We start from the raw sequence: 13,166 nt of genomic DNA, 5'->3' as shown, positions 1-13,166 counted from the left end.
GCCACGACAAACTTCAGATTTTATTTGTATTTATTTTTTTATTACTACTATTCAGGCGAAACACTGGCAATGTTGGCGCAGGGGCTGGTTGGGACTTGTGTGTCATCATTCTTGCACATACACGGGTCAGACAAGGAGAGTATTGATAGAAAAAAAGAACTCAACTCTATATCACAATCAGTCTGGAACAAATATTTGAGCAAAAACAAAGACATATGGGCTGGCAAGGATAGTGTTATTGCTAATATGTATGAAGCCATAGCTAAGTGTCACCACAACGTTAATTAGCTTCCTTACTAGAAGTGCGAGCAGAATTAATTACTTCTTTTTTGTAGGGTTTGTTGACACAGAAAGACCCAATTTGCTTTCCTACCAGCCAAGAACACTTGGGTGCGTAAATACTAAATTAAACTTTTGTTTTGCAATGGAAACCATTGCAGAGATCTTTATTAGCAAATTTGCAGGAACACAGTCCACAGCTCTGCCAAAGTTTTTAGCACAACAAAACTTCTGTGCGTGGGTTAAAAAAAAAAAAAAAAGAAAATACTCCATGCAAAAACATCCATGTTAAGCACGGGGGAGGTTCAGAAAGAGAGCGAATACAGATAGAGGTTTGTGGATGGATTACGCTCATCTGTAGCGCAGATGTGACCTGAACGAACTCTTCGCGCTGCTCATAATCACTGCTTTTGCCAGGGGAGGCTCACTCATTCCTATGTAGCAGGGAAGACCGCAATCGTTCATGAATTCAAGATGAGGAAAAGGAACCACAGAGACACCATGAGAGCGCAAAGAGCTTTTTCTTGTTTGTTCAGGATTCATGCTGCAAGGCGTTTTGTTCTGATTTGGCATGGAGAGCACTTGAGTAAACTTTGCCACATAGGAAACCTCGATGAAAGAGAGCAGCAAGACTTAATGCAATGAATTCTTAAGATGTACATTAAATTACGATATGATAACGCTCACGCCAGGGAATTAACTGCGGAATTAATAAATGAGATACAATATTTTTGACTGCTGTGAACATAACACTTCTGCTTTGTGACAAAGACAGAAAAAAAAATCTAAAATTGTGCTTTAGTGTAATTATTGGCCAAGGAAGCCAAAAATCAGGTTGCGATGAACCCTTTACAATAGTAACAAAATATAAAAATTTGGTCTATCTATATATAAATACAATTAAAAGATTTTAATATTAATATCAGTTTTGATATGTTTTCAATGTATTCTAATGATTAGTGTCAAAAGCAGAAACAAACAAAAACACTGTATGTGAATATAAATTTTGCATATTTGCATATACACACATACACATTATATATATCTCGACTGAATCTTGAGACAACTGCCACTAAAACAAACAAAAAAAAAATTCAATAACAATAAAACAGGCACTGTTAACTAACTCCATAATTAATGTGCAGCCTGAAACTCGCATAAATATTTGAGACAAACTCTCTCAAATTTGATTGGTTCAGGAGTCTGTGCACGCATGCCGATGTGTTTACAGCCAGTGTTTTACATCAGAGACATCAGTCCTGTCATGTTTGTTGTCTCTCTTTAGCCGGCCAAGTCCCTGTTGTGGCGGAGCAGGCCTTAGCGCAAGCCTCCGGGGAGAGTTGCTGTGTCTAATTGGATAACTCTTACTGTGATTCACCACAGTGCTCTGGTTGTTCCTGTCTGACACAGCCTGCCCTCCATTTGTTAAATTAGAAGGCAACGATGACAGTGGTGAGAGGAATGAGGAACAGAATGGAAATACATATATAATCACACACTTCCCTTTTAGTGCCATTTCTACACAGCACTTAATGCAATTTACAGCAACTCAAGCACAGGCATGACGGAAGAGAGAGAGAAAGAGAAGGAGAGATGTCACTCTATATAACCTGCCTTAAGTCAAGACCCTATTTACTTGATTGATACATGTGTCCTAGTCTTATTGTGAATGATTTATCAGTGCATGTTATTTATTAAAGGAAAAAAACAACAACAAAACTTTTACACACACGCATACCCACAAAGAGAGGAAATCACCTCTGATAAAGTACTTTAAGATAACTGACTGAATAAAATCAGGGAAAACTCAATCAGATTCAAAACTGCGCACCCAACACCTGGAAACTCCAGAATAGCATTTACTTTCAAGCACTCAGATAACCTCATCTGTGGCATGTATGTAATTATCTTGTCGCGCTTTATAATATTGCCATGGAAACAGCCACTGCTTCACTGATTCCGGAGCTGAAAAAAGAGAGCATGATATGAAAAGCGTTAAAACTTCATTTAGGCCACTATTGTTAATAACAGAGAAATTATGATATATTCGTGTGTTCAGGCAAGTCAGTTTTCAGGACGAAATCACTTCTAGAGGAAATTAAAAGAGGGCCTTTAATTAAAATGCATTGTTCAACATGAACAAAATATAACTCAAAGAATGACAGTGAGCACTGCACCTTCATCTCCATGTTAAATATTAATGCAGTAACGCAAGTCTGAAAACTCGGGTTCCATTAGACTGACCTGAGCCTCCCACTGCCTTCATTCATCCTTGGCTCGCTCCAGATTATCCAGAGGTAAAAAAAAGTGCCAACTCACAGAAGCTTGCACTAAAGCACAATGGATTTCTCACTAACATCAATAAAAAACCCCAACTGAAACTTCTTAAATATTTCTAGGCACCTTTGGGTTTCATTTGTATATTTTGATTGTCTGTGGCACTCAAGTGTCTCAAAGAAAATTGCACCGTGGTTCTGCTTCTCGCTAGCAAACTGGTACTCAAAAGACGTTCCTCTGAAATTGAGTGTAGCTGTCCACTGATGAGGTCCTTGAACAAGATTCCTTCACAACAGGAGGGATTCAGCCAAATTAAATCTAAAGTAACAAATATTCTTTCAGAAACCATTGCAGACATTAAGTGGGCTGGGATTTGTCAGGTTAGCATTTTTAGGTTAGCACAGACATTGCCACTCCCTCGCATATAGGCTTTTGATCACAAAACATGTCATTATTTCACATTATTTTGAAGCAAAAACTCTAGGCTACAAGATCCAGTTCTCAAAAGTCTTGTAAACAAATGTTCTGTATGTGTTTTATGGCCTTATTTCAGTGACTTCACAATTTTAGTTTTTCACTAATCACCCATAAACGTTGCTTTCTCAAAAACACAATCATGTACATAAATGCTGCTAACATATTAGTGTAGCCCTGTTTGTGCTGCTTACAGTGTTATTAGACTTTAGCCATTTATATTTTTACAAGCAACTGAAAAAAGCACAAATGTCAGGGCATGTTGAAACTTATCCAAGCCCACAAAACACCCTCAGACCCCAGGGGGTTAATAGTGTTCTGAAGATGAACGTAGGTCTTACGGGTTTGGAACGACATGAGGGTGAGTAATTAATGACAGAATTGTCATTTTTGGGTGAACTATCCCTTTAACAGTAAATAAAGGACTTGTATGTTCTCATCCTTTCTCCAGGTTTAAATCGACCTCCTCGGCCCAGGCAGATGTAGACGACGTGACGTTGGGCTGCATTCACCCACCATACAAATTTATCAAGCTTAAATGTCACAAGCAGACGGCTGCCCTTCTCAATCCCTGTGGAACCCTGTCACGAGTGTTGTAAAGCACACGAGAGCCTGGGGAGGCTATTAGAGCTGAAATCAACCCCCTGGTGACGGAATTATGCCCCAATAATACCAGAAAAGGCAGGAACAAGAAGACAAACGAGTGACCGTGGGAGCGGCGAGGGGAAAAGGCAGACAAGTTCAGTGATGTTCTGAACAATGATGAGGATGATAGGGAGGATAGTAATCAGTGGTTGGTTTGTCCCAGTTTTCCAGAATCATGGGGCGATCCACCAGAGCCTTGTTGAAGTAGTCCAAGCTTAGATATGAGATGACAGAAGGCCTTGTTTCACAACAGAAAGCTGACTTCTCTTCAGATTTTCCTCCTCATAATTAGTATGTTGTAATTACAAGACGGCTCTTTTAATAGCCTGTGTTGCGAGATGCGAGAATGTGGGTTGGCTCGGTGCACACTGGGTCATAAACCGCTCTCTAATCAGCAGCCATAACTCTGTTGCTCAGCAACCAGAAGTGTTCTAACATCTCCATGCAGCAACTGTTTACATTTCAGAAAAGTGTTTGCGCTGACGGCACATGATATTGAGAGGAACTTCTAAATGGATTGCCTCAATCTACAGGGAAACTGCATTAAAAAAAGTGTGCAGGTGTTCATGTGACCAGTTTCTGCACATGAGTAGGGCTGCAACTAACGATTATTTTGATAATCGATTAGTTGGCCGATTATTCTTTCGATTAATCGATTAAAAAAATATTGACCAAAAAAAACACTATTCCACATTCTGCCCAATGTCCTTCAAACAAACGTGACAACTGAAAGCTATGAAAACATACAGTGCTTAATTTATTAGACCACTTATCATAATAAAGAGAAAACATTTTAGAAATTTGTCAAAAATTTGTTTAAATTTAAAAATGTTATTGTCATTTATTGGACATAATAATAAAAAATTTCCTCATAACAGCTTGCATTCTTGCTGGTATTGTTTATGTACTTTTTGACTGCAATTGGGTATCGCGAAAAAAAAAATACTCAAATAAAAAATACAAAAAAAAAAAAGTGCTCTGGTTTTCTTTCATAGATAACAGCAATAATGATATTATAGCATTAAAAATAGCCTACTACTGTTACTAAAGAGCTTACACATATTGGAGTACTAACCAGTACAGAAAGCCGAAAAATGATTTTGGTTATCACCAATACTGTTACTTTAGAGCAGCAGTGGCACAAACCTTACATAAACACATTGTTAAAAAACTTACATAAATTTGTTAAGCATTGTAAAAATTGAATATAGTTTAAACCTCTATTAAAAATTAAAATAATAAAGATAATAATAAAGACGAATAAAAACACAAACTCAGTGTTAACCAACAGGTAAGAGTAATGTTCTGCAGGAACTACTTTGATCACAGTCACCTCGTCATTTCTTTATCCTGTAAAAGGCCGTTATGGAGCGTCTCATGTTTATATTCAGACAGACAATTACACGCTGTTATCCCTTTAAAGTTCCTACTCTCATAAAATATTTTAATTTATTTTAAACCTTAAATTAACTTTCAACAACAGATAATTCAGCACAATGGATATGTTTGCGCTGAAAAGCCTATTAATTGTCTCCCTCTCTACTGTGTTCTGTCCGTCTGACGTGCGTGCGCGCGCCCGCCGCGCCGGCGCTCATTCGGTATTTTAAACTTAACACAGACTGTCAGGACGGACCTTTATGCAAAAATGGAAATGCTCGCGTGAATTTGTGGCATTTATAGATAAGGATATGACCGTAAACTGAACGTTTTTGCGCTGAGGACGCACACGCATCTGTCAAAGCGCCTGACAGGGCAAGCCATTACTCTTATGCATTAACTTAAAGCTTAAAATAAAGAATTATCATGTTTTGGGCAGCTTGGATCACGTGCTTCTCCGGCAGAATCTCATTCTGTTTCCTCCACTATTTTTAGATGCATTTTGTCCATAGAAATGCATTATTCAGTGCCGTAATTTGACTAACCAGCTGAAGTTGGACGTGCACTGTGGGCAGACCCGATTAATCGATAATGAGAATGCATATACTTACTTGCTGGCAACCCGCCAAAAATAAAATCAAAATAAAAGCTTGCTGATTTTAGTCTTGAAAATGTTGAAAACTTGCATAAGAATAAAAAAAGGAAAAAATGAAGAAAAAAAAAATACAAATTATAATATAATCCTAAAATTAACCTTTGCTGATAATATGAAAACTCTAAATTCTTAAAATTGAACCTTAAGCACAGCAGGCAAAATCCTGCAATGCTCCTCTTCATTAAAATCACCTGGTCTCCTTTGGTTCTTTAACTCAGTTTTATAGCGACTGGGCCACTATTATAAACTAATGCAGAGGTCCCCAACCACCGGGTCGTGGAAGAATTCCTACCGGGTCACGAGAACGTTCGGGGAAAATGTGAATAGATATGACGCTGTTATTTATTGTGCGTAAATGATTTTTCTAATTATTCTGTATTTTCGTTGTATGCGATTGATAGAGTAGCAATTTGACGATTTCATGTTAAATTAGTAAATAAAAGATTGCTCTGATCTGTCATATTTTAAAGGAAATGCTGACCTCAGCTTTCTTTTTCGTCTTCCACTTGTTCTGAAGGGTTAATTACTTCCATTATCCAAAGTGGCCTGGGAAATTCAAGCATGGATTGGGACAGACCCGACAACAAGCATCTACAATCTTTGAGAACAATGCAGCTGTCCGGTTCATGGGTGGCGACTGTGTTTTCTCTCCTCTAACACATTCACATCAGGGTGGCCTTGTGCTGGTGGCCCCCTCCAGACAGCCGCAGGGCCAGAGAGCAGGAGACTGGGGCACACTAAACCAAACTTGCCGTCTTTGATTCACTGCCAGCGAATCAGTGAGTTAATCCAACCCACTGGGAAAGCGACAGCACAGGAAATAAGGGTCAAACTGCGCTTTCCTCAAGGTGTCAGTGCAAAACATGCCATGCTTTGTTTACAGCGAGGTGACACTGAGGGAGAGAGGTGTGCAAGTGAGTGTGCATATGCGAGTGTCTGTGCGCATATCTAAGGGAGTGTAAACAAGCAAGATTGACTTTAAGCCAGGCATAAGTTCAATCAGAAGGGAAGATCTATGGATGCACATTTCAGATTGGTCACTATTTTCACAGGAGCTGGAAGCTGATAACACTGCCTTTGAAAGAAAGATGCGGCTATATGTTTTGGAACTTTGTGCGATATTTTGTAGAGGCGACAGATTGAGATGAGAGAGAGAGAGATGAACAAAAATGATGGATTTGACAAGGAAGACAGAAACACGCTCTTCGCCGCCTTGGGCAGTAGATCATATTGCTATCAGCACGGGGCCGTTCTCTCTCGCCAAATGAGGGATAGAGGACAGAAGAAACAGCTGGCGGGAGTGTTGTTTGTCCACCAGGGCCGTTGCTTTCTGTGGGCTGTTTCGGCCATAATGAAAATGAAGAGAGATTGAGATCAGGAACGAAGAGGGTTTCATCAATCACAGATTAGTGAGGAGAAGAGTACAAAACTGATAGTGCCAAAGACATAGCCCTGTGGCACCCCCTCAGCTACACACTCATTTCTGTGCCTTTTGTCCAGCTCCTACTGTTGTTGGAGGTCCGGTGCCCATTTGTTCTGTCTGAACTAATGCAACATGACAACAGATTTGTGTATTCTCTATACACTGGATGACAGGCTCTGGCCTCAGCACCAGGAGCTCAAAGCATGCTGGGCAGAAAAGAGATACTATTTATTACCAGAGTGGGGCTGGAAGATATCTGGAATAATAAGTAATGAATCTCTTTGCTTGTCAGATGCAGGCAGGATACATATGAATTTCTGATCGTGACAGAGAAGACAATCTCTGTTCCAAAACCTAGTGGGCGGCCCAGCTTTCTACTGTTTATACAAGATACCCTTGAAAGACAGCATCCTGAGTGAACTGGAAACTTGTAAGGGACTGATTTGGAACATTCTACAAGGGCAAGAACCTGGTGTGCGACACACATATTCTACAATTGATTCCAACATGATCTGATGTTAAAAGCGCATAAAAAAACAACTACCACCACACAGAAACAAAGATTGGGTAAAATAGTCTATTTTTAATTAGATTGAACATTATCAACATCATTCAATATCTAATGAATAAAATATCTGACTGGAGTGTTGCCAAAATGGCAGCTGTGTGAACTGGATTAGCATAAAAGGGTTTTGGTGCTGCCTTAGATTTTGGACAAAAGAAGGTATCTTAAAAGATAACGCTGCTGCCTACTGTGTTAGCCCATGTTTTGTGCCAGCAGAGTGCCAATGATGCTTTAAAAGGCTGCCTAGGTGGTTTTGGAACAGAGCCTGAGTCTGCATGAAGCATGCTGGATTTCCACCAAACTCACCTTCTCTTTCCTCTGTCTGGCGGTTTCCTCCGCAGACAGCAGAGTCTTGTAGTAGGAGCTTCTCTCTGCAGTGAAGTGGACCTTCGACAGGGCGTTCTCCACCAGAGCGACGGACAAATTCACACCCTCGATGTGAAGCCAGCCAATAAAGTTTCCTGCTTTATCCATGCTCTCCACCTCCACTTCCACCTAGGAGAAAGAGAGAGAGACGAGGAAAAAGAGTGAGTTAATGCACTGTATCTGGGACTAGCTAAAATTCCATTACTGTGAAGGCAGATAAAGAGACTTTGTCTTAAATAGCTCAGTCTCCTCCAGTGATCTGTCTATCTATTGATCGTCCAGACGGCTCGTTCTTAAGGCAACTCAGGGGGCCTTCAGCATACCCCCACTCATCTCATACACTCACGCACACTTCCTGTCACGGACATCACTGCTAGGCACGTCTTTCTCGCACAATTAAACGTGAGGTCGAGATTCAGCCTGGCGCTAACTTTAGCCTGACATTCTCAATTAAAGCAGTGACACCAGGGAACACGCACCACTAATATATTACATTTGTCTCAGAGCACTGAGGCTGTTTATTGGCCAGTGATCAAAGACAGCAGGCAAGGACAAAAAGAGTGCATTTCAAAGACAGACAGGATGACAGAGAGAAAGAAAAGAAGGGGGGAAAACAGTGAGTCACTTTAAACATTAACCAATTACTAATGGAAAATATGCAAGTATGAATTATCTAACTGCTTCTTGACACCCAAAACAGTGAAGGAAAATTACACACTGTATGACGCATCAAGGTTTTAGAGAAGTCTTTGTGGAACAGAAATTTAGAAGCTCTAATCAAAGCAACCTAATGACAATGTCTTAATTATGATGATTATAGGGAACTCAAATGCTTAAACTAGATTTTTACATTTTCTAAAGAAATGATGCTAGGGTCTTGTGAGTGGCTGCCAAGGAGTTGCAATGCAGTTGCTAAGATATTCAGATATTCAAGATAGTCATAAGATATTCAAAATGCCATTGCTATGGTCTTTTAAGTGGTTTCTAAGCATTGCTAGGAGTAAGTTGCTATGTCTCTGTTATATCCTGATCCCTAGATATGGCTCAGATTCTTCAGAGTAAGCCTATGGGATTTTTTCACCATTTTGTCGTCCGATCCAGTCGCATACATCTCATCAAGCATCACAAATTGAAGTATCCTTCATGTCTGTAGCACAAACGGTTTGGGCGACTTGATGCACCAAACTTGAATACTAAAAGTTACAGGCTGCCTTATCAAGCACCACTTAGAACTTGCTCCATCAAATTATCCGTCTCAACTATTACGATCCATCGGCAAAGCAACATCCACACTGTGCAAGTGAAATGGGTTTGTGAGAAACAGGCAGGTGTTGTGAAAAGACACTGCAAGAGTCAAACGATTAAGAGTGCAGTTGTTCAGCCAGGAAGCCCCCTGGGAAATGTGCTGGGAATTACTTTGGAGGCAGAGGCTGCATACGCAGGGAGAGTAAAAGCTTTTTAATGAGGGCATAATCGGCACTTTGATTAAACACAAGAATGACAACCAACCTCACATTATGGGGACAAACATCTACACTCCCACTCCGGCCCTGCTTGGCGGCAAACTAATGCTCTACATGCAAAACGTAATGGCTCCGGCCGGGTTCACGCTCAGAATGTTCCGGTAATCTGGGTTGGTTTTAGCCAGAGGGCTAAATGTATTAGGTCTAGCACAACCAGCTTTATTCAAAAGAGTTAATCAAAGTGAACCAGTCTACTAAACAGGTTTTCATTAGTAATGATCTGATGATGTTAAACAGAATTTTATTTAATTAAATGCCGCTACTTTGTTGTGGGAGGCTGCCAGGGTGTTGCTCAGGATGGTTTTAGCTTGTTTGCGAGGTTGATAACATGCTAAGTGGATGTTTAAATGTCACTGGTATTTAACAGTAGGTGCTTTTGACAGCATGTCCATAATGTAGATGCTTTCCCTCCCATTTCACACACTATATTTTATATACGGTTTTGCACCGAAGGTGAGTGTCTTGGATACAGATCACAGACTGAACGGCACACTGCTAGCCTCCTGGCGTTATATAATCAAGTCTTTAGATGGGAGTGGTGTCTTCCTCAATGTCAGACAAGAGGGTTTTCGACATGATTTGGCAGCAGACGCTGCAGGATAGTCTACAACTGTCTTTAGTGCATCTGTTCACCTGTCCGCCAGCATCTAATGCATCCCCTTGCCACTCAACACATTACATGACGCATTATTAGACTTTCTATCTGACAATGCTCAGAGACCCAAGCATTGATACTTATGGTGTATTTTTTACAACGTAAAACAAGATTTCACAAAGTCATTGATAAATTCAGGGCATGCAAGCATTTTTCAATAACTAAACATGTCAAACACTTGTTATAATAATAGATAACAATTAGGGGTGGCTGATATTACCAAAATCTTATTTCACGATACGAGTAATTTTATTTCACGGTAAAAATATATTTATCACGATATATTTATAAATAAGAAATGCTATGTACATTTTATAAAGTAAACAAATGTATAAAACACTGCATATTCTTCACTGTGTAAATTAAATATATATATATATATATTTATTCTTATTAGTTACAAAAGTGATTTAGTCAAGAGCAGTAAGAGATTTACTTTCTTCTGTTGTTTGATTAACATGAATGACAGACAGCAAGATTATTAGATTGCTGTCACTTTAAAAGCTCCCCAGATCCAATATTGTTACACGCGTTTTCTTCCTCAGCTTTTTGCTTTCACTTAAGACCTAAATTACAGTGTTTACGAGGATAGTTGCAAAGACAGGTATTTTGACACACAGTCATGGCCAAAAATATTGGCACCCTTGGTAAATATGATCAAAGGCGGCTGTGAAAAATAATCTGCATTTGAATCCTTTTGATCTTTTATTAAAAAAACAAATCAAACCTTTCATCGGATAATAAGAATTTAAAATGGGGGTAAATATCATTATGAAATAAATGTTTCTCAAATACACGTTGGACACAATTATTGGCACCCCTAGAAATTCTTATGAGTAAAATATCTCTGAAGTATATTCACAATTTTGAGCACTCAAGGGTGATTATGATCATGAAATTATTTCAGCCATGGCTTCCTGTTTCACAAAAATATAAATAGGAGGGAAAACAAAGCCTAAATTGTTACGGGAGAAATAGACGTGAGACATGCGGATCCATTTGCAAGCTTTTATTCAGGGACGTGGTCACAAAACAAGCAAGGTTCATTCAATGGCAAACAGGTACAACACAGGCAAGACAAAGAGTAATCCTAGGGCAAGCATGGGTCTACGATCGGCGAACAATATCCAACAGGGAAAGGCAGAGAGATAATCCAGGTACACGAGCAATAGTCCAAGCGAGGTGCAAACAGAGTCCGAACGGCAAGGCAAAGGGTTAATCCAGGAAACACGGGCAATAATCAAAACACTAGAAAACAGGCAAGGCAAGACTATGACAACTAAGTTGGCTCCGTAGAGTAGCTATCGCTAGGACAGTGATATACGCTATACAATACTCGGCGCTCTGACTGAGGGAGTCCATGGTAAGTAAGGCGTGTGATGGGAATCAGCTGTGTGTCGTCAGTGCAATGGATGATGGGAATTGTAGTCCGGGGGGGTGACGTGCAACAGTTAGTGTAGTGCAAAAGTCAATGTGGTGAGCGAGTGACCTCTGGTGGTGAGTGAACGGAAGTTCATAGACCGGATTCATGACACAAATTCCCTTAATCATCCATCACTGAGAAACACCAAAGAATATATTTCTGATGTGCAGCAAAAGATAATTGAGCTTCACAAATTAGTGAAGTGGCTTTAAGAAAAGAGCTCGAGCAGTGAAAATTCCCATTTCCACTTTTTTTTTCAATTTTTACGAAACTGCCTGGAAGAGGACGTGTGTCTATATCGTCCTAATGCATGGGGAGGAGGAGAGTTTGAGTGGCCAAAGACTCTCCAAGGACCACAGCCGGAGAATTGCAGAAAATAGTTGAGTCTAGGGGTCAGAAAACATTTAAAAAAAAATAAAAAATAAAAATTGTCAAACAGCATGTACATCACCACATGTTGTTTGGGAGGGTTTCAAGAAAAATTCTCCTAGCTCATCTAAAAACAAACTCCAGCATATTCAGTTATCAGACACGACTGGAACTTCAAATGGGACTGGCTTCTATGGTCAGATGAAACTAGCAGCAAACTCAAGATGGATTTGGTGAACACAGGGATAAAAAGTACCCCATGTGTACAATGAAATATACTGCTGTATTTTTTATGTTGTGGGCCTATATTTCTGCTGGAGGTCCTGGACATCTTGACACATGTCATCATGGATTCTATCAAATACCAACAGATAAAAAAATCTTTAAACTTTAAAAAAAACTTTAAAAAAAGTGACTGACTGTTAGAAATCTTATAATGGGCCATGTTTCGATCTTCCAACCGGACAATAATCCAAACACAAACCTCAAAAACAACACAAAAATGGGTCACTGGGCACAAAACCAAGCTTCTGCTATAGTCATTCCAGTCCTCAGACCTGAACCCTATAGAAAATGAGCGAGATGAACTGAAGAGAAGAAGCACAGTCATGGAGCTGTGAATCTGAAGGATCTGGAAAGATTCTGGATGAAGGAATGGTCTCTGATCTCTTGTCAGGTGTTCTCTAATCTCATCAGGCATTATAGGAGAAAATTTAGAGCTGTTAAACTGGCAAATGGAGGTTTCAAAAAATACTGAATAAAAGGGTGCCATTAATTGTGGCCAATGTGTATTAGAGAAAACCATTTATTTCATAATGATATTTCCCCCCATTTTAAATTCTTATCCAATGAAAGGTTAGATTTTTGTGATTTTTTATTAGAGATCAAAATAATTAATGCAGATTAATTTTCACAGCCGCCTTTGATCATATTTACCAAGGGTGCCGATATTTTTGGCCATGACTGTACAAGTGTGTATTTAACTGTTCAAGGCCCATAAAGTCAAAAATAACTTCAGCGTCCTATGTGCAGATTCTTCACGTGTGCACGTCTCTTTGACCATGCTCAGAAACAGTCTCTCAGACAGCGCGTGCATATAGTGAAATGAGTCCTCTTTCGTTGCTGATTGCATTTC

General features: G+C 39.6%; 1 protein-coding gene across 1 annotated transcript in view; it reads right to left on the bottom strand.

Moving 5' to 3' along the window:
• The window catches only part of LOC306861428 (staphylococcal nuclease domain-containing protein 1-like), a 195,763-nt gene that overhangs the window by 54,676 nt on the left and 127,921 nt on the right, over positions 1–13,166 (bottom strand). The window contains exon 17 of the mRNA XM_079403676.1: positions 8,002–8,190. Coding sequence (XP_079259802.1) covers positions 8,002–8,190 — 189 coding nt within the window. The remainder of the gene's footprint in view (positions 1–8,001; positions 8,191–13,166) is intronic.

Source organism: Barbus barbus, assembly GCF_936440315.1.
Source record: "Barbus barbus genome assembly, chromosome: 42".
NCBI classification, from domain to species: domain Eukaryota; kingdom Metazoa; phylum Chordata; class Actinopteri; order Cypriniformes; family Cyprinidae; genus Barbus; species Barbus barbus.
This window is presented reverse-complemented; position numbering and strand designations above follow the sequence as displayed.